The following is an 18467-nucleotide window of genomic DNA, read 5'->3' as shown; positions in this document are numbered from 1 at the left end:
GGAAGGGCTTAATTCTCTCAATCTAAAAGGCCTGGGCCCGCCTAACATCCAATATATGATGCTGATGTTCTTCAGTGGTCTTGTGAGGTTTTGGAAAGAAGATAGACAGAAAAATGTCCTGCTCTTCAGGGGTAAGCCATGCAGCAACCATGCAGTCAAGTGCAGGGAGGTGAGGTTTGGGTGAAGCAACCAGCCGTTGGAGCGGGAGCGCAAGTGGAGCTGCCACCAAGAGGTCCAGAAAAACACCAAACCAATGCTGGTGTTGCCACACTAGTGCTATCAGGATATCAAATCCATTTGATTTTTAGGAGGACCTTGTAAACCAAGGAGATAGGTGGGAAGATGTACAGCAGGTGGTCTGTTCATAAGACCAGGAAGGCATTGGAGAGGGAACCCACGCTGTGCCTGAGCAATGAACAGAACTGATAGCATTTCCTGTTCTGTGTGGTGGTGAACAGGTCCACCTGGGGAGGCCCCCACTTCTGGAAGATGACACTGACGACCTCCGGTGAAGGGACCACCCATGGTGAGAGGTTTCAGGCTCCCAAGAAATGTGACATCTCGAGGTGAATGGCATGTTTCATGCAAAAGTCCCACAGCCAGAGGGCCTCCTAGCACAGGGCTGAAGATCAAGCCCTTTCCTGCTTGTTGATGTAAAACATTGATGCAGCATTGTCTTCAAGACCTGCACCCCTTTGCCTGAGACCTGGGGAAGGAACATCTACCAAGCCAACTGTGTTGCCCTCAGTTCCCTGAAGTTTATATACAGGGAGAGTTTTCTTGGGACCACAGGCCCTGAGATTGCTGAGGTGGGCTCCCCATCCCAGGTCTGACACATCCAAGACTAGGTTTATTGATGGTTGAGGGGCAGCAAACAGTACCCCATTACGGATCCTGGGTCTCTCCACCAGGTCAGCGAAGCAAGGACTGGAGGCAGGATCATAAGTATTGAGTCCAGGTGATGTCTGCTTGGGGAGTAGACTGATGCCAGTCACATCTATAGGAGTCTGAGGCATAGCCTTGCATACTGCACCATGTAGGTACATATTGCCACATGACCCAATAGTTTGACGCAGACCCGAGCAGTCATTATTGGGTGGATCATGACCTTGGAAATCAGGTCGAACATAGCTCAGAATCAGGCCGCTGCCATAAAAAAGAATGGCCTTTGGCCGAATATCTCTATCCTTTCTCATGCAGGGTTTGAAGTCCCTGCAGATCTGGCACTTCTCTTTAATGCAGGCTCGTCCAGACACTTTAGACAGCTAGTGTGCAGGTCACTAATTGACATCGGCTTGCCACACAAGGCACATGGTTGAAGTCCGGGGAAAGGGGCATGCCCAGCCCCTGGGGCAAAAAGTCCCTTGACGACAGGGACAGCAACACTATAATATATAGTAACTCTAACTAAGAACTTTATACACCAACTACAATAACTATATAAATATGAACAGAGAAAGTCCAAACCACTGGGAAAGAAGACTTGCTACAGCAAGAGGCGATGTTCCAGCAACTGTCACAGGTGGTAAGGAGGAACTGAGAGGGCGTGGGGCTCGCGGTACCCTTTATACCGGCACATATGTGTGTGACTCCAGTGGGCGCTAGAAACGGCCCAACAGATACCACCGAAGGAAAAATCTCTGAGAACTGTGCATGCAGCATGGAATGGATATGAGCAAGCACTCGAAGAAGAATAGAATTGTTAGCACACTGAGAATCAAGAGTCAATATATTTGTGTGTTTACTTCTCCTTTCTGATGTATAAAGATGTATACACTTTTGCTTCCGCAAAAGAGAAAAAAATAAGTTCCACCCTGTTTATGGATCTGAAATGTCAGGAATACCATATGAGGGTGTCCACATGAGAGCTGGTTGATTTTTTTTTAATTGCAATTCAGAGGGCTCAAAATGGAGGCATTTAAAAAAAAATGTGTGACTTCTTTATCAAAATTATTATCAACATTGTTTGTTTACCAACACATAGTTTTCAATAGGCAAAGGGAAAATATTTTGGAAAAAAATAAAATTTTAAAGATGTTAACAGTTTCCATGAAACCACTTTTCACTTGAAAAATTCTGACTAGTTCTAGTCCTCACTTGCCTCTGTTTGATGGACCTGACATGAGATAGAGAGGACCTAAATAAAGGTGTCACCCAAGCTTGTAAACTAAACTTCAGATTTTGCTCCCCACCACTGGGGAAGGAGAAAATACTGAAATTCAGATGGCATCTTGTGAAGGTTTATACACATGCATAATCTCACTCATGCAAATAGTCTTCTACACTGTGTGTGTAAATCTTTGCAGGATTGGGACTCAGTCATCCAAGAATTATCCTTCTGTTCTCCCTAATCTCAGTTTGCAAAGGGAGAATGAAATGCAGTTTAACTTTAAACCTCTGTGACTGTTACGTTCCAGCAAAGAGAAGGGAGTATAGATATATTTCTAATGTAAAAACATAAAAGCAAGAAAAAGAACAGAGGCAGTCTTTATATAGACTCAAAGGTAACTAAGCTTTTAGCAGCTGGATTACAATGATATGAAGTTCACACATATAAAGCCTTGCTCATATACAATGAGAAAGCAGGGGAAAAATAGGTGCAAACAGGGGCGGCTCCAGGCACCAGCACGCCAAGCGCGTGCTGGGGTGGCAAGCCACGGGGGGCGCTCTGCCAGTGGCCGCGAGGGCGGCAGGCAGGTTGCCTTCGGCGGCATGCCTGTGGAGGGTCCGCTGGTCCTGCGACTTCGGCGGACCTCCCACAGGCGTGCCGCCGAATCCGCGGGACCAGGGACCTCCCGCAGGCAAGCCGCCGAAGGCAGCCTGCCTGCTGTGCTTGGGGCGGCAAAATACCTAGAGCCGCCCTTGGGTGCAAACTGTCTACTTCACAGTTTCTGCTTCTTGGACCACTTTTTAGTTCTTAGTAGCAACTCTGTCAATTGGGAAGTATAATTTGTAGTGGCACCTGTATCCTTTGTCAAACCTGATGCAGGTCCTACACTTGACAGACGGAGGGCCTGTAGATCACCATTATTTACAAGTCAAACCTATTCTGACCCTCTTATGCTATGTAGACACGCTGAAAGGAAGAATATATACTGCATCACTTGTCTCCCACTCTCAAAGCGCTCTACTTTCTGAAATGGTGAAGGGTGAACTATGTGACTTTGTTGGCAGGTACAGGTGCAGTATGTGTAAATTATGTACAATATGTCATAGCAGATGGGGAAAGTGCCACATTCAAGCCATTTCGCATAGCAAAAATGCGTTCCCACATTTGTAGGCTGTTGCTGTGGGCTGTCTTTTAAACGTACAATAAACAAAGTAATCTGCATTCAAATATATTGTAATATAATAACAGATAATATATTGTGGTAACAGGAAACATTGAAAACATCAGCCCATAGTGTAAATGTGTTTATTATTTAACTACTATAGCTTTCTTTTTACAGTTCTAACACTGTAGTTACTCCCTAGCATGGTTCCTCAATTTACATTTCAAATTTGTTTCACAGTATCACCTCATAAAGTGGACCATGGCATCTGAGCATCAGTTTCCTAAGCATTAATCTATCAAGACCAACAAAAAAGTCAGTAGATTATTTCACTAAACCAAGCATTATATATTAAATGTGTGCATTACAAGTTGCAGTGAGAAAGGAATGTGCCTTTTACAGCTTAGCATTACTGCTAGCATCCTCTTTCCACTCCAAAAATTATATGTATGCATAGCTAGATAAAATAAATGAGTATTTATATACTACAGTATTTGAATAAACAGAGAAGCCTGTGGGACCACAGCAGGGTCCCCAATTACAAGTCAGCCACAACTTTTGCAATGTGGTTATTGGCTGCAATCAAACAGAAAAAAATATTTCTGTTGGATTTTGATTTCATTGCAAGCTTTCAAAATGTCACAAAGTTTAAGAAAAGGAGTTATGGAATTTGGGGAAGAAATTTACACTGCTTCCTAATCAACAGACTATTTTTTAATCAACAGACTATTTTTTAGTAAAGAAGAAATAATTTACTCAAACCAAGTAAATACACCATTCAAAATGAATGTGTATTTAGATAAGAGTCAGTTTCCAAATTTACTTTTCGTTTCAAAGGATTTTAGATTATTTTATTTTTGTGAAGTGTCCCACAAAAGTATTTCTCATCCTGGCATGTTGCAGAGCTTCAGCTCCTATGAAAGGTGCTGGCACTTTTCAGAATTTACCAAATGCTAACAATCTGTACCACATTTTATGTTTCCTCATCTAGCAGCACTAATGCAGAATTCAGTTTCAGGGTTAAGGAGGTAGCTTTGTTAAGTTTCTCTATTTAGAGGCTTTTATCTGAAAACCCTTAAAACTTCTGAGTGCTTAAAAATACAGGATAATGTACACCACCCAATGATGTCCTGTTGCATTAGATTACGACTGTGTTCTCAGCCTTTGAGAGACATGTTCTTATCTTATCAAAACTGCTCACGTACTAACAATCTAACGAAAGTACACATATTATCATGTGCTATAGTATCAATCAGCAATAAGACACTCCAGAAAGTGTTGATTAAGATACACTTTGAGTGATTTTTGTAGTAGATGCAGTTATGAAACTGATGACTTTTGTTTTTAATGTACTTCAGTTTTACATTTCCAGCATTTTCTCTGGGACTGATCCAAAGCCCATTGTCTTCAGTGAACTTTCGCTCAGATCTTGGTGTGCAGAGCTCAGCAGTAATTTTTATTCTCAGAATGTTGCGCAGACTGCTACGGAGAAAAGAAAGACAATGTGCTCTCTCTCTTGCAGAAAATTTATAATTTGTTCTTTCTTCTTTTGCTGTTTTCTTAAGTTAAATTAAAGGTCACTGAAGGTATATGGCTGCTCTTCGTGTATGGAAAAACTTAACACTTTTAAAGGACATGAAACCAAAGACTGAGTGACTATAATCACATGAGGAATGTAATAACTGTGTGCTGCTCCAGTGTCTTATTGCTATTATGAAATGGAACTTATTCCCCCAAAATTAGGAAAACAGTTAGCTCTTTCCATTTATGGAGCTATGCCATGGTTATGGCATAATTTGTAGCCAAGCAGAAAGTTCCAGTTTTGTCTACAACCATTCCATAACTCAATGTACAGGAAAACTGATACTAAATGAAGAATTTGCCAAGTTACGTTATTCATATATGTGCTCTCTTCTTGGGACAGTTTCCCCTCTGTATTTTTAAAAAGATCCAGGAACTTGGTCTTCTGTCCAGCACTGCTTTCTTCACCTTCTTTGGCATTTATTTCCTGAAGTATGGGCACTTCTCTTCCTGTTTTCTCTATTACCCCATTACCTCATGTTTTATGCAGGTCATTTTCTGCTCATTTTGCAACTTTAAATTTACAACAGTGAACCTTCAGGATGGTTCATTTGTGAAACTGTGGAGAATTTGAAAGAATAATGTTAAAGGGCTTGGGGTTTTATTTAAACTTCCTTTAAGCCTTTGACAGCACTTCTTAAACAGCTGCAGTTGTAAATGATAGTACAAAAAATAGTTGGGGCCACATATTCCCCCATCCTGAGGGGAAAAAAAACAAAACCAGGGAGAAATTCATGTGCAATACACTATAGCTCTTGCTGCTGCAAAGTCCCACTGTATGCACACCTAGGTCAATCAGATTTACTGGTGGCAGGGGACATGGCCTGAAAATCATTCATAGTCTGGAGAGCCACAATACATGACACCAGAAACTGATCTCTCTCTCATATGCACTGTAGCTCTAGTCCATGCCTTCAGAAATGGCACCACAGCCATGCACCATATTACCTTTGGATCCCCAAACCATGGAGACACACGTGACCTTCTGGTGAGGTCACAAGGTATGCAGAATAAGTTGATATTAGTTCAAGCAGAGTTAACTTTTTTCACTTAAATTATGTAGGGATGCTCTGTAAAATAGTTGTTCTTTAACTTCTCTCCACCAGAATGGTACAATCTCTATTTTGTGTGCTATTCAGACTTTACCTATTTGGTACTGAATGGCTTTGGGAGTCTATATGGTGCCATGGGATCATACCTTGTAGCTTGCCACCATGCAGGCCCCAGCTCATCGTTGCAGTTTCAGACCATCTTCCTGCCCTACATGTCATGTACTGGAGAAGGAGCATTCGAACCAGAGAACCAACACAAATATTTTGACCAAGATTTTTTGAAAAATGACTACCGATTTTGAAGCCTACATTTTTGGGTGCCCAACTTCAGACATTTCAATAAGGACTGATTTTTAGAAAGTGCCCAGCACTTATCCTCTAAAAAATCAGGCCTCTATGTTTCTACCATTGGGCAACCAGAAACTCAAGCACCCAAATTCATTTTTGAAAATGTTGATATTAATTCTTTTATCTGTAATTCCAATAAGTTGGCTTCATTCTACCTTTTTACTTGAATTATGCTAAACTTTATGCGTTTATATAGCTATGTAACAATGCTAAAATCTGAAGAGCAGGCTGATAAATATCTGAATTAAAGGGGGAAAAAAGAAAATTCTTGGTATTGCAGAAAAAACGTAATCCCTAATTTGTTTGTGAAGGGGAAAAATATCATTCATATTATAGAGTTGTGATAAACTCAGGACAGACAGCTGTAAGGGCGGGGTAGAAAACAGACCCAGAAGGTAAAAGGCCCTCTTCCCTATCAACTGGGGAGGAGTGGCTACAGGTCAATCAGGTTTAGCTGAAAAGGGGTTACCAGAGATCAATTAGGATCAGCTGAGAGAGAGTTACCTGAGGTCAATTAGGATCAGCTGATTCCAACTAAGGGCTGCCTGAGACCTTCTTAAACCCTCCCCAGGGAGGGGGAAGAGGGGGAGTCAAGCTGCCAGTAGGTGAGAAGCAGCAAGACAGCAAGCCTCACCAGGAGGGGAAACTACATTCCCTCCCATAAGGGAGAAAAACAAGCCTAAAAGACTGGCTGAGAAAAGGATGGACTGCCCCTGTGCAGCCAAGAGGGGCTGTTTTACCCCAAGCCCGTCTTGCCAAGGCTAAAAACTGCTGAGGCTGGTGAGACCGAGACGGTGCCTTGCCACAGAGTATATTTTAGTTTCATCATTATAGACACATTTCTTAGGCATGATTCCAATCTCTGTTGCACTGGTTTTAAACTGGTACAATTCTATTAACTTAAAAAATAAAAATAATATACAGAGATATACCTATCTCATAGAACTGGAAGGGACCCTGAAAGGTCATCCAGTCCAGCCCCCTGCCTTCACTAGCAGGACAAAGTACTGATTTTTTGCCCCAGATCAATAAGTGAACTGAACTGATCTGCCCCAGATCAAGGACTGAACTCACAACCCTGGGTTTAGCAGGCCAATGCTCAAACCACTGAGCTATCCCTCCCCCTTCAGTAGAGTTACCCCAACTATAGCAACATAAGTGAGAATAGAATCAGGCCCTTACAGAGTCTGTTTTATTACTTCAATTTTAACATTAAAACAGAAATTTTTTTGCTAACATCAAACACTTCATTTCACTAAAAGTGTGAATTACTTACAGCCTGGGTCTCAAACAGGTCCACATAAAAGCCCAGCATCAAGGCAAAATGTACTACTGCATAGACAGAAAGATATATTGGCAATCTGGGATTGAATGGAACCTCTTTTCCAGTGATCTAGATGCATCAAAACAGATAATAGTCTTCATTAGTAATCTATTTCATCATGTTATCCTTTAATACCTAGGTTAATTGCAAATACCAAGTGATTAAGGGTCATATTTAATGGCACGTGACTAGTCACTTAGGAATATGGGGAAGAAAGGTAAAAGTGCGGTTATCAAAATATATACATAATCTATTGTAAGAACTAGATTAAGATAAAGATTTTTTTAAATGCTACTTTATGAAAAACATTTGAAAATATCTCTCAAATGAATGATGAAAAGATCTTTGACGTATAAAAGTCTGTATGTGTCTACTCTTTTATTCAAATATAAAGGGAAAACACAGCTAAAAGTTCCATTTCCTTAAGTCTCTGTTTCCCTCTTCTTTAATACTGCTAATTTAAGATGGTACAAGTAGAGTTTTTAACCTTGATCCAATAGCACTAATAGGGCAAGTGAATTATATGCAACTGAAAGCCTTCTATATATTCAATTACCACTGGGATTTCCTCAGGAAGGCCGAGTCTAGGTTTTCCTGGTCCCCAACCTGGGCCTTTGAATATTACAGAGAGCTTATTACTGAATCCAGGTGTGGCCCAAAATGTGCTCCATATATAAGCCAAGTGACATAACTGTGAAGACATAAGTAATTGTCCATATTTATTAGTAAAAACAGTAATTTAGCAAAACATGTACTTTACCCTGCTTTACCAAGGGACAGATATTCAGAGGTTCTGAGAACTCAAAATTCCAGTAAAAATGCAGAAATGTTTCATTAACAGTTCTGAATGGAATCTTCTACGTGTAACTATTTCTAGGTCTAAATGCCACTCACAAACCCCCATGTTTCACATCAAATATCAGAATAATTTATTGGTAGAACACTGTTTTCTGGGCCAGGACGTGGGTTTAAGTTCCACAGCAGGACCCAGGCTCAGGGATCAGATTGCCATACAGTCATAAGGGGAACTGCAGTGTTAGAGACACTGGACCAGATTCTGTTCTGATTCTCATCCTGTGCATCCCCATTATCTTTTAAATGAGATTTGAAACAAGTGGAAGGTAAACAACCTTTTGGGTTTTGTGAAAAGAGGCAAGGATAATTGTCATCCCTTAGCCAACAATCTTCCTCAATTAAATAGATTCTAATGTTCAAACTGTATCTCAGCTTTTATTGAGCACATGTTGGCTGCTGCATTTACTGCCAACAGTATCATTAATTCATTGTTTAATAAATTATTCTGGGACATCCTGAATATCAAAGGTAATAAATAGATGTGTTAAAAACAAATTATATAAGACATTAGATTGGGAATTGCTTCTAAAAGAGCAATATTTATAGCAGATATATGTAACAAATAAAATACACTTTGTATCTCTACCACCTGCTCATAAAGAAGGTTATCCTAACTTAGCAGGGCAAAAGACTAATCATTACATGAACGTAACTCATCCCTTTTGTAAATCCACTGATTTCAGTGGCGTCACAACATGAATAATTTTCACTCACTGCATTTTCACCACCAGTGTGTACAGCTGAACCCTTCATCCTTATGAGAACACTGAAATATACTACAGCGAGAAATGATAAGATAATAATTGAGATTTGCAGAAATATTTTATATGTGGTTTATATGAAATGTTTAAACCACTAACGTGTGCCAGTGTTACAGTAAACACTTCAAATAATTACAAAACAATCTATAGCACAGTATAGTTTGCCTCCAGTCTTTCAAAAACGTACATTTCTTTTGAAAATAAGTTAATGTTAAAATATACAAGTTCAATAAGAAAAAATACATTACCTGGACCTTGACAGGTTCAAATGTATTTATTGGGTGTGTTAGGCCATATATAACTTTATCATTTTCTGCCACAAATGTTCCTGGAAGGAGGAAAAATAATCCATTTTAAGAGCATAAAACTTCCTGTTTGCAACATTAACATTAGCAACAGCAATTTATTCCACTTACCAAAAATTCTGTCCCAAATAATGAGGGTACCACCATAATTTTTGTCAATGCAGTAAGGATTTCTGCCTATAAAAAAATATTCAGTGCAATTATGAAAAATCTGTGAATTCTACAAACTTCAACAGAAGTAGTGAATCTCGTTTGTAAGTCTGATTTTCTTACCTACTAACCGAGATAAGAGATGGCTAACCTTTCATAGTTAACCAGCTATAACTTTTCTTATGCCTTACATCTGACTACTAAAATATAGCTCAGGGTAAAAACATATTCATCATTATTGCAATTTACCTGAAGTCAATGTAATTATGCCTGGGGTGGATTTACCCCAACATGTATGTACAAACAAAAGTTAAAAAACAAACAAACAAACAGAAAAATCACCAAAAATTATCCAAACTGTAACTAACAAGATATATGCCAAATATGCACAAAATATGTACAGTGATCTCATGAATGACTTCCTGTTGCCTCCTGTACACCTCCTATATTATAGACCTGATCTCGCCCCCCACTTAAATTACGAGGAGCTCTGCTAATGACTTAATTGCGAGCAGGATCAATCTCTCTATCTAGTACAGCGCTCCACATCTTTAAGTTTTCCTCATGTGCAAGTAGTCCCATTAAAGTCAATGAGCTAAATTCTGCCTCAGTTACCCCAACTGGATTACTCTGGTGAAGTCAATGGATTAAACCTGTGCATCACTTGTGTAAACCTGATTAGATTCAGGGTGGATAGGCTCACTCTGGATTTATAGCAGTGAAAATGAGACCACAATTTGGACTGTCAATACTTATGCAAATTTGCAAGATTGGACACTTACAGAACCCACTCTTTTAAATATCTGCATAGTGCCATAAACACTTAACACATAGCTATAATAAATAGCTACACATCCACGGTACATTTAGTTATATTTGAGCGTGATTCAAATTAGTAAATTAAGTTTCTCCATCTCCCTGTTATTGTTCTACTTATTATCTCTGCCCTTTACAAGATACTCAGTGAATGAGCCTTGCAAGTTGCCCAGTGGATGAGCCAGGGGCACCTCTGGAGCCCCCACTTATTCAGTTCAGATTTCCCAACACTCTTCATTATGCCATTAAATTAACCAATCACATATGTACACTACAGCCTACCCTTAGTCTGAATATCGCTGAAAATTATGAAAAAAAGTAATATCAGTTGTATTGCACATGTGCAAAATGGGCTTTTCAATAATGCAGTAGAATGAAAACTGGAACAGCTAAATGCAGTTCTTCTAAAACAGGGCCAATGCTATGCTGATATTGAGTGTTTGACTTTAAGGTGCAAGAACAGTTGAAAATGGGTTACCATATTTATTTATTTTTAACAATAGAGAAGGATTTGCTATTCCCATCACATTTCTCATATTCACAAATGCTGAATTGTTTTGCACAAACTGTCCACAGTAATTCACATTTGGAAAGAAACCAATCTGAAAAATTTCAGTTTGACACGTAAATATTTTGAAGTTATAACTCACTGATAAAAGGTTTTAATAAAAGTCCTTACGAAACCTTAGAGTGATTATTACTGTTCTCCCTATGTTTTTTTAAAAAACACCAGTCACATTTCCTCTTTTCTGTACATTTTAAATATAATATAAATAATGACAGTTAGAAAACAAACAATGGAAAATCAGACAACATGGTATTGCTTACCATGGTGAACTCTGTGGTGACTGGGAGTATTAAGAATCAGCTCCAGCGGTCCAAGGGTGTTAACTACCTTTAAACAAAATTATCTTGTAAATGAATTGGCATGGACTGTGTAAAATCAAGCAAAAAGAGGAGGAAAAGTTGGCAGAGGGGACACACATAAGGAAGCTAATTTTCCCTTACAAAGAGAACTGCATCTGGGAAGGTTCTTACATAAAGGAACAGTGTACAAGTTAACATAACTTACTAAAACTGTTATATTCTATTGTCAACGACTACGTAATAGGAATTTTTATGAAACTTGTGTATAGTAAAATCACCGTAATGCAAACTACAATTGGAATTGTTTTCTATGCTTAATCATTTAATATATAAAATAAATTGCTGGCCTATTTAAATTTTATTACATTGCTCATAATTCCATAGGGCTCTATTCATACATTTGCTACCTGTTCATGTAGCCTTTGTCACCCGAACCCCTCAGAGATTAAACGTAATTCTAGTCTAGGCTGCAAAATCACCTCCATTAGAGCCCGTTCCAGAAATGCTCACTCCCATAAGTAAACCTACTCATCGTCTAAGGAGAATGTATCAATCTTCAGAGCACATTCCAAAATAATACCCATTTTCCATGACGGATCATTTGACATTGTGATTACTCGCCATTAGCAAAAAAAACCAAACCCACCAAGTAAAGCTTCCTAGAACCTAGGAAATGTGAAGAGCAGAATCTGTCATGTCATCATCTACGGATGTTTTCTGCGTGAACCTAATTACTGTATTTCATGCTTAAATACTACAACGATCGGTGCTCTGTAATATTTTCATAATGATGGAGATGACAGAATCCAGATAAGATAGGGAGGCAGGCAGTCATTGCCCATGAGAGTAGATACCCTCATTTCAATAGGTCTAACTGGGTAAGGTTTGCATGTAAGGTTACAGGATCAGCCCCTTAAACTTGAAAGCACCCCAATTCTGCTTACAGCCACTGCACCTGTGTAAGTTAAGATAAAATTCTGCTCAAAATGCATTAACTGAAGCTTTTGCGGACAGATTTCATCCTCCATCAGGAGACTGTCAACATGGGAAGAAGAGAATAATTTTATACTTATTTGTCTCTCCCTGGCTGAATATGTGGTGTAAAAATAAACACCAACAAAAACTGCTGTTGGCCAATGAATAGATTGGTATACAGCCAAAATTAAAGCAGTGTGGATATTGGCAGATTGGTTCAGGTGAAGAACACTCTAACTTTACTGTTTTTTTTATCTGTCACAGCCTCGCCCTTCCCCCCGCAGTTGTGAGGGGAAGTTCTGCATATGAAGGCTGGAATACTAAAGGGTTTTTTATTATTTTATATTTTATATTCACAAGCCAAGGACAATATAAGCAAGCACATTTGAATTTCCAAATGCTGTCTCCAAATAATTTCAAGCCTGAAAAGACCACCTAAGGGTGAGAAACAATTAATCATTCAGGCTAGCTCTGTTTCCATACTCTCTCAAGCAGCAAATCCCACTGTTTCAAACTATGTGAGATCTGACCACTAAATTAATATAATCTGAGTCAAAGAACTGGCTTGCACTTCAGTCCAACACCTGAAAGATAAGTGATTTATCTACTAGACCACACCTAACTATGACCCACTTAGTTTCAATATGATTTTAACTAAATATTTAAAGATACATTTTTTTAAGCCAAACTTCAGAGTACCGTAGTGGGGAGCACAATGCAATGGGTTAGTGGTTTCAACTCTCAGTCTACAGGTAGGTTATAATAAGTCATTGACAACACAGATACCTTCACAGTTTTTAATGTCCAATTGATTAAATCTGTACACAAAAATTGCTAATAAAATTTATCCTCCGAAAGGCTGAACTGTACCTAAGTGTGCTGAAGTAACACTCCGTGTCTTCTCCCTCCCAGGGAATCTCAGGAATATGAGTAACATTTTAAATAAATACATTTGACTAATGTTAATGAGAGTATTTTCTTTGGAAAATGCAATCTCTCATGATAATAACCCTAAGCTGTAGAACAGTCTTTCTTGAGCAATGACATTTGCAAGTTTGCATTGTTAATGATTAATGCTTTAGAGTACCATTCTTCAATTTATTACTCAACCACACTCACCTATACTGCAGAGAAACAGTAGTGACACACTGATGAAAATATTCTCTAAGATTGCAATCACAAGGGTTCTATTTTCACCCTGAAAAGCTCTTGAAGATTTGCAGACCCCGACCTAACAAATGCCTGACATGTTGAAAGTAGCAAAACATAAACCCAAGTTTCTGCCAAGATACAACAAAAAATACATTTTCACTTAATATCTAGAAGCAAAACTACACTCATTTTAGAAACTTAATTTGCTTTAAGTGATATTTCTACTTTTTTGTGAATTCTTACTAAATAATAAAATGACAATTACTTTATAAATATTATCCTCATGTACACTATACAGGGCTCTATTCCAGCGGAAAAACACACATCTGGAAAGCTCATTTTTCAAGGTTCCTGCAGTCGTGCATGGCAAAGAAGGCAGACATTTTTGCTGAATCGGACTCTAAGAGTGAAATCTTGCCATCCTTACTTTAGGAAAAACTCTCAGGGGAAGATCCTTGGGTGGAGTAAACTGTTTAGTTATGGAGCTTTGATAATTTACACAGTCTGAGGATCTGCTTCCCGCTTCATCAAATGAGATCAAGGGGAGTTTCACTTCAGTAAGGATAAAAGGATTTAACTTTACATGAATAAACGTGCAATAGTCTTAAACATGAACACATCAAGTTATAACGATCTCCTCGAAAATGAAGCAGGCGACAAACAGGAGAGGAGGAGTATGTGAACTAGTAGCAGTTACTTCACCTGTACAACAGGGGTAGCGTAATGTCTCTTTAGCAAAACCTTCAGCTTCTAGCATGGACATATTGCCACATCTTGATTCTGTACAGTTATGCCCCTTGTAAGACATTGATTGCTATTGGTAATATCAGTGGCAATAATCCCTTGCACTCGTGTTATAGCTCTACCCTGCTGTAAAGGTAAAACTGTTGCTCTATCCCAATCACTAGAGTTGGCTGAAACTTTAAATAAAATATTTTTATTTTCAAAAATGGCCTTTTAAAGTTTTTTTTTCACAAAAAAAATTGCCACAATCTTGTTTTTTCACAAAAAACATCATTCATGTTCAATTTTTTTTTAATTTAAAGTGTTACCGTAATGGTTATCAATTTTTTTTTATTTACCATAAATAGGATTTTCAGTAAACAAAAGATTTCAATATTGTTGTAGCCATGTTGGTCCCAGGCTATTAGGCAGACAAGGTGGGTGAGGTAATACCTTTTATTGAACCACCTTCCGTTGGTGAGAGAGACAAGCTTTCAAGCTTACACAGAGCTGAAGAAGAGCTGTGTGTAAACTCTAAAGCTTGTCTCTCTCACCAACAAAAGTTAGTCCAATAAAATATATGACCTCATCCACCTTGTCTCTCTAAAAGATTTCAATAACATTTAAGTTTTTCATTTAAAAACTTACTTTTTTTAAATGGTCGGTTTCAAACTCTTTTAATTCAAATTTGGAATTTTTTTGTGAAAATAGATTTTCATTTTTCAATTTGCTCTATCAGTCATAAATGAGACAACCAGAATTTTCCCCAAAATTTCATTTTATGTAAGAGAAAAATGTTTTTCCATGAAAGAACTTTTAAAAAAAAATATTTGTAAGGAAAACGGATGGATGCCGCACAAGCAATTTTTTTGGTTTTTGATCTCTGTCTTTGAAAATTCATAATTTCTAAGCGTCAAAAGATTAGCTGGTACTAAAAAGAAACTTAAGGATGTAGGATATGGGGGAGAGAAAGTGTGTGTGCACACGCATGTGTGTGAGAGAGTGTATCTAAGTGTGAGTGAGTTTATATAAAACATGCCAGTTCTCACATAAGGGTGTATATATAAAGCAAGCCTGTTCTCTGCAACATCCTTTTGCAGCTACTTTGGAAATGCAGCAAAACAATAGCTACTAATATGTTAAATAAAGTCCAATATGTTGTCCAACTGTGACCTCATCTCTATTTTGAACAAAATGGCTGTTTTCTTATGCCTGTGTTTTCCTTCTATGCACAACCACCTACTGTTCTAAATCAAGTCCTGTCTACAATTTTTCCTCCCTGAATTAGCACACCATGTGCATCTCAATTCCCCTATCAGCGACCCATAGATGAACTGCACGATTCCAATAAAAGTCCATTTTGCTTGTTACTTTGTTTTTTAAAAACCCACAGCCACAGAAAAGTCTCGTTTGACAGTCCTCTTGCAAATGGACTTTAGAAATAAACTGCTTATGAGCCAAATGCACAGGCATCTTAAATGTGCCACTTACAAAAGCTCCATTCAGAATTCTTCACAAAACATGTATTCTGCATCTGATTTCTTTTTAACAAACAGACTACCTCTCCATTATTGTGCTTAGCTATTGCTACACAATGTAACAGAATTACAATTAAAATATTTTAAAGTAATTCCCCAATGCCAGTTTAATACACTTGACAGGTTCCAAGTTGTATCCTCAGAAACTCCTTCCACATATTATTAATCAAAATGTTTTGGCAATGAAATAAAGCTATCGTACATAACTGGAAATATATAATTTTTATATAGGAACATATTTATATAAAGATGTTTCCTTTGTGACAGCAAAACCTAGAGTGGAGGAAAAGAACATAAATGCAGCAACCTCTCTTGTGGCATGTAAGCACCTCCATTTGCGGTCTCAAGGTTTGTCAGCACCAAGGGAAATCTTTATTGCCTGGTACCTGCACCACTTCAATGCAGTTCTTGTTTAAATAATGAGAAAAAATCGTGACATGAAATCCAAGGGAAACTTTACATCTTGTGTAACAACTCCTCCTGTCACCACTACAACATGAATCTTTATTTCAGCTCTATTTCGACATGAATGTTAGAAAAGAATGTAGACTGAGTAAAACAGGCAATGTTACAGTAAAACCATTTGTGAAAAAAGGGAATTTTTCACCGTAAGTCTAGGAGAGAGTGCTTATAACTCAGTGATGGTTCAATTATCCCAGCATTACTGACCTACAGACAGCAAGGGTCAAATTCATCTTTGGTTCAATGCCACTGCTGTCAGAGAAATTACACCATGGATGAATTTGAACCTAGGATTAGCTCATTTGCTGGGCTAACTGGTACTCAGGCACTTATTACTAGCAATTTCCTCACCAAAATCAAGATGATCAGGATTATTATTATTATTTGTAGATGAATTTACATTTGAGACCATCTGGTGAGGAAACGTTAAAATAAAAAAAATAATTGCATTCTCCACTAACACTGTTGTGTTAATTCAAGACAACACACCCATGTATTTATACAGATGGCCTTCGTGACCATATCTGCCATGTGAAATCTCTACAGGGAAGCTAGGGAAAGGCAGAACTCCTAGGATATGCGCTCGTCTGCCCAGTTTCACACTTTGAAATCCTCGGCAAACCCTGATTTATACACCACCAACTGTTTTCCTATCTGATTAGGCAGTTTTCTACTCCAGTAAGCATGTAATATGGAGGTAGCCAAATTTCCACACTGAGGAGTGAAAAAACAATATTTATAGTTTGGAAATAAAACAAGCTGAAGGAATCAGGCCTGTTGGGATCATAAAGAGTTTCATAGGGGGGTGAATTTCTGATAAATCTGTATTGTAGAAGGAGGTGAAAGCCTAGCTTTAATGGATAGTCAGGCTTAGGGTATGTTTATATAATAAACACACAGGCTTCAGAAATGTGTTTATAATAAATTATCTTGAAGGCAGATTGTTGTCACTCATAGTTGTTTTACCTCTCAACCAGGAGGTCAAGGTTTGAATCAAGTTGGCATCTGATGTGAATATTTCAGTTAACACTTTCAATAGGGGATTCTACTTCTCTTTGGAAAAAATGACTAATCTAGCCTTCTCTTAAGGGCAGATGAGCATGTAAGTGTGTGTGTGTTATTTCAATTAATATAACCAACTAAAATGACAGAAAACCTACATTAATTGGTCATTTTAAGTGGAGCAACTAAGGGAGAGAGCGAGCACATGAGAACAGTCACTTTTTTCAGTACTACTATTTGAAGTTAAATGTTTCAAACAAACTCCATGAGAACTTGTGCTAGGCAGCTTGATTACCCCTCCTCAGCTTAATGAACACATCACATGAAATGTGAAAGATGTACTTGATCTGACTTATTGGCTTTATGTACACTCAAGAAAGTGTTGCCTTCCAATATGACTGGGTGCTCTAGACACCTCTGACACAGTTTAAAAACACCCACATCAGACTAAGGTTCCAACCTAACTAAAGTGCAGTCCTTTGCACTTTGTATTTCTGTGTGGCACAGGATAACCTGGGACTTGCACTGGCAGCCCATTATAAAGGGCGTGCCTTTAAGTTCCCTATTTGGACTTAAAACCCTAACTAATATAAGCACAGTCTCCTTGAAGGACTATCTGCTATCTTGTGTCTCATGGCAAGAACTAAGATTGTCTCATTAAACTATATCAAGAGGACAGAAGGTGGAGTTTTTTCTGGCAAGGACTTGGCCCTCTACCTTTCTCTCCAATGCTGTATTTGTCGTAGCTACGACAGCAGTAAATCTTTATATAGTACAGTGGAAAAGCAATGTTTTTTTAGTTACTTTCAAGTTTTATGTGGACAGATGGTTGTTTTATTTATCATATCCTGGGAAATGGGATACTGGGGATTTGTTTTGTTGCATCCAGGATCTATTGAGATGTGTTGCCATTTTCATTAAGTAATGGTGTTAGTTATATTTGGCCAGGCATCTAAAACGCCTTTTGGAGATGGACACCATGGGAAAGCTTTTTGAAAGTCACTAATGATTTTGGGGGTCTCAGTTTTTGGGTGACCAGTTGGAGACACCGTAAAGAAACTGGATTTTCAGAAAATGTTGAGTACTTCCCTCTGAAAGTCAGGGCCCTCTAAGGTTTCTCAAGTTGGGCACCTGAAAACTGAGAGCACCAAAATCACATTTTACTACTCTCAATGACACAGGCTTCATTCCCCCGAATCACCTGATAGTACAGTAACCAAAAGGAAGATGAAAAGCACCCAGATGTTAATGGGGCCCCTCCACTTCACAGAGGTCTCTCTATGG

The 18467-nt window shown here is 38.4% G+C and overlaps 1 protein-coding gene across 3 annotated transcripts in view; it reads right to left on the bottom strand.

Moving 5' to 3' along the window:
- Positions 1-18467, bottom strand: part of AGMO (alkylglycerol monooxygenase) — a 280195-nt gene that overhangs the window by 136316 nt on the left and 125412 nt on the right. For all 3 annotated transcript variants that reach the window (XM_045007247.1, XM_045007249.1, XM_045007248.1), the window contains exons 6-10: positions 11293-11359; positions 9610-9675; positions 9442-9521; positions 8134-8268; positions 7530-7646 (exon numbers count right to left, since the gene is read on the bottom strand). In XM_045007247.1, the coding sequence (XP_044863182.1) occupies positions 7530-7646; positions 8134-8268; positions 9442-9521; positions 9610-9675; positions 11293-11359 (465 nt within the window). The remainder of the gene's footprint in view (positions 1-7529; positions 7647-8133; positions 8269-9441; positions 9522-9609; positions 9676-11292; positions 11360-18467) is intronic.

Source organism: Mauremys mutica, chromosome 2, assembly GCF_020497125.1.
Source record: "Mauremys mutica isolate MM-2020 ecotype Southern chromosome 2, ASM2049712v1, whole genome shotgun sequence".
NCBI classification, from domain to species: domain Eukaryota; kingdom Metazoa; phylum Chordata; order Testudines; family Geoemydidae; genus Mauremys; species Mauremys mutica.
This window is presented reverse-complemented; position numbering and strand designations above follow the sequence as displayed.